Source organism: Pleurodeles waltl, chromosome 1_1 (genome assembly GCF_031143425.1).
Source record: "Pleurodeles waltl isolate 20211129_DDA chromosome 1_1, aPleWal1.hap1.20221129, whole genome shotgun sequence".
In the NCBI taxonomy this organism is placed as follows: domain Eukaryota; kingdom Metazoa; phylum Chordata; class Amphibia; order Caudata; family Salamandridae; genus Pleurodeles; species Pleurodeles waltl.
Genome location: NC_090436.1, coordinates 1000241000 through 1000242112, shown reverse-complemented (window position 1 = coordinate 1000242112; position 1113 = coordinate 1000241000). Strand labels below are relative to the sequence as shown.

Here is a 1113-nt window from a genome sequence, read left to right as displayed (position 1 = left end):
GAAAACAATTGTCATCCAAATCATGCCTATCATTTCTATTCGTTTCCCCGCATACCCCACAGCTTTTATATCCGGTTCCAATAGATTCTCATTTCCAAAGTTATTCCACAATTTCTCATAAGTCTTTTCCGAAATGAGGGTAAACAGACTCCCAGAATCTACCAACAGATTAACTGGCACGTTGTTCAGTAACACCTGAGCATGAGGTTTCTCTAATACATTTGTACTTTCCAGATCAACCTTGAGTGTCACATCTTGTATACTCATGGTTCTTTCACTAGGCGCTAGATCTATGAGGTTTCCTTCCACAGTTAATATTATTTCTTCCAAGTTTCCACACACATCCTGAATTTCTTGGATTGTGCGACCACTACCTTAGTTGTTTTTAAATTTACAGACTTTGGCAAAATGCCCTCTTTTCCCGCAATTGCGACATATTGCGCTCCTTGCAGCACACATTTTGCTCGATGCAGTGTGTCCAGGCGCTCCGCACCGATAGCATTTTACTTCCCTTGAGTCGAACTTTCCCAGATTCGGGTATTCCCAATTCCTTGTTGATTTCTTCTTCTCTTCACTAATTAGGAATTTACTCTTATTCTTTATTTCACTGATGACATTTTGTTTTCCTTCTTTAGTTGAATTATCCATTTCCTGTAGCCATAAAGCCGTGTGCTCCATTCTTTTAGCAATTTGTATCGCTTCATCCAGATTAGGATCTTTCAATAGTAGTTTCTTCCTTATCTTCTTTGTATAAGCACACCTTACTAGCTGGTCTCTTATCGGGGAATCAGATAACTGTTCGAAGCGGCAAGACAACGCGAGTCCACGTAAGGTTGCTACATATGATGCCATATCTTCCTCAGCATTTTGCATCCTCGAGAAAAATTTATGACGCTCTTAAACCAAATTAGTTTTTGGTGTAAATTGTAAATTTAGCATTTGAAAGGACATTTCAAAGAGATTGGAGGGTTGACCATCACCTATACTTAAGGAAACCACAGGTAAGTCCTCATAGATTCTTCTTCCTTCAATACCTAAATGATGAAGCAGAATCTCCTGCCTTCTGATAGGACTGTAGCGATCTCCGCCTATTGCCAGTAAGTAGGTAGTAAA

At 39.5% G+C, this 1113-nt stretch overlaps 1 protein-coding gene across 1 annotated transcript; it reads right to left on the bottom strand.

Moving 5' to 3' along the window:
• Nucleotides 1–375: 375 nt before the first annotated feature.
• Nucleotides 376–873, bottom strand: LOC138245872 (CCHC-type zinc finger nucleic acid binding protein-like). Its single transcript, XM_069199896.1, has one exon. It carries the CDS (start codon nt 871–873, stop codon nt 376–378), a length of 498 nt encoding a protein of 165 aa, XP_069055997.1.
• Nucleotides 874–1113: the final 240 nt, after the last annotated feature.

Bases quoted from the DNA above. Each gene is read 5' to 3' on its own strand.
- LOC138245872 (XM_069199896.1), bottom strand. From the start codon at position 873: ATGCAAAATGCTGAGGAAGATATGGCATCATATGTAGCAACCTTACGT.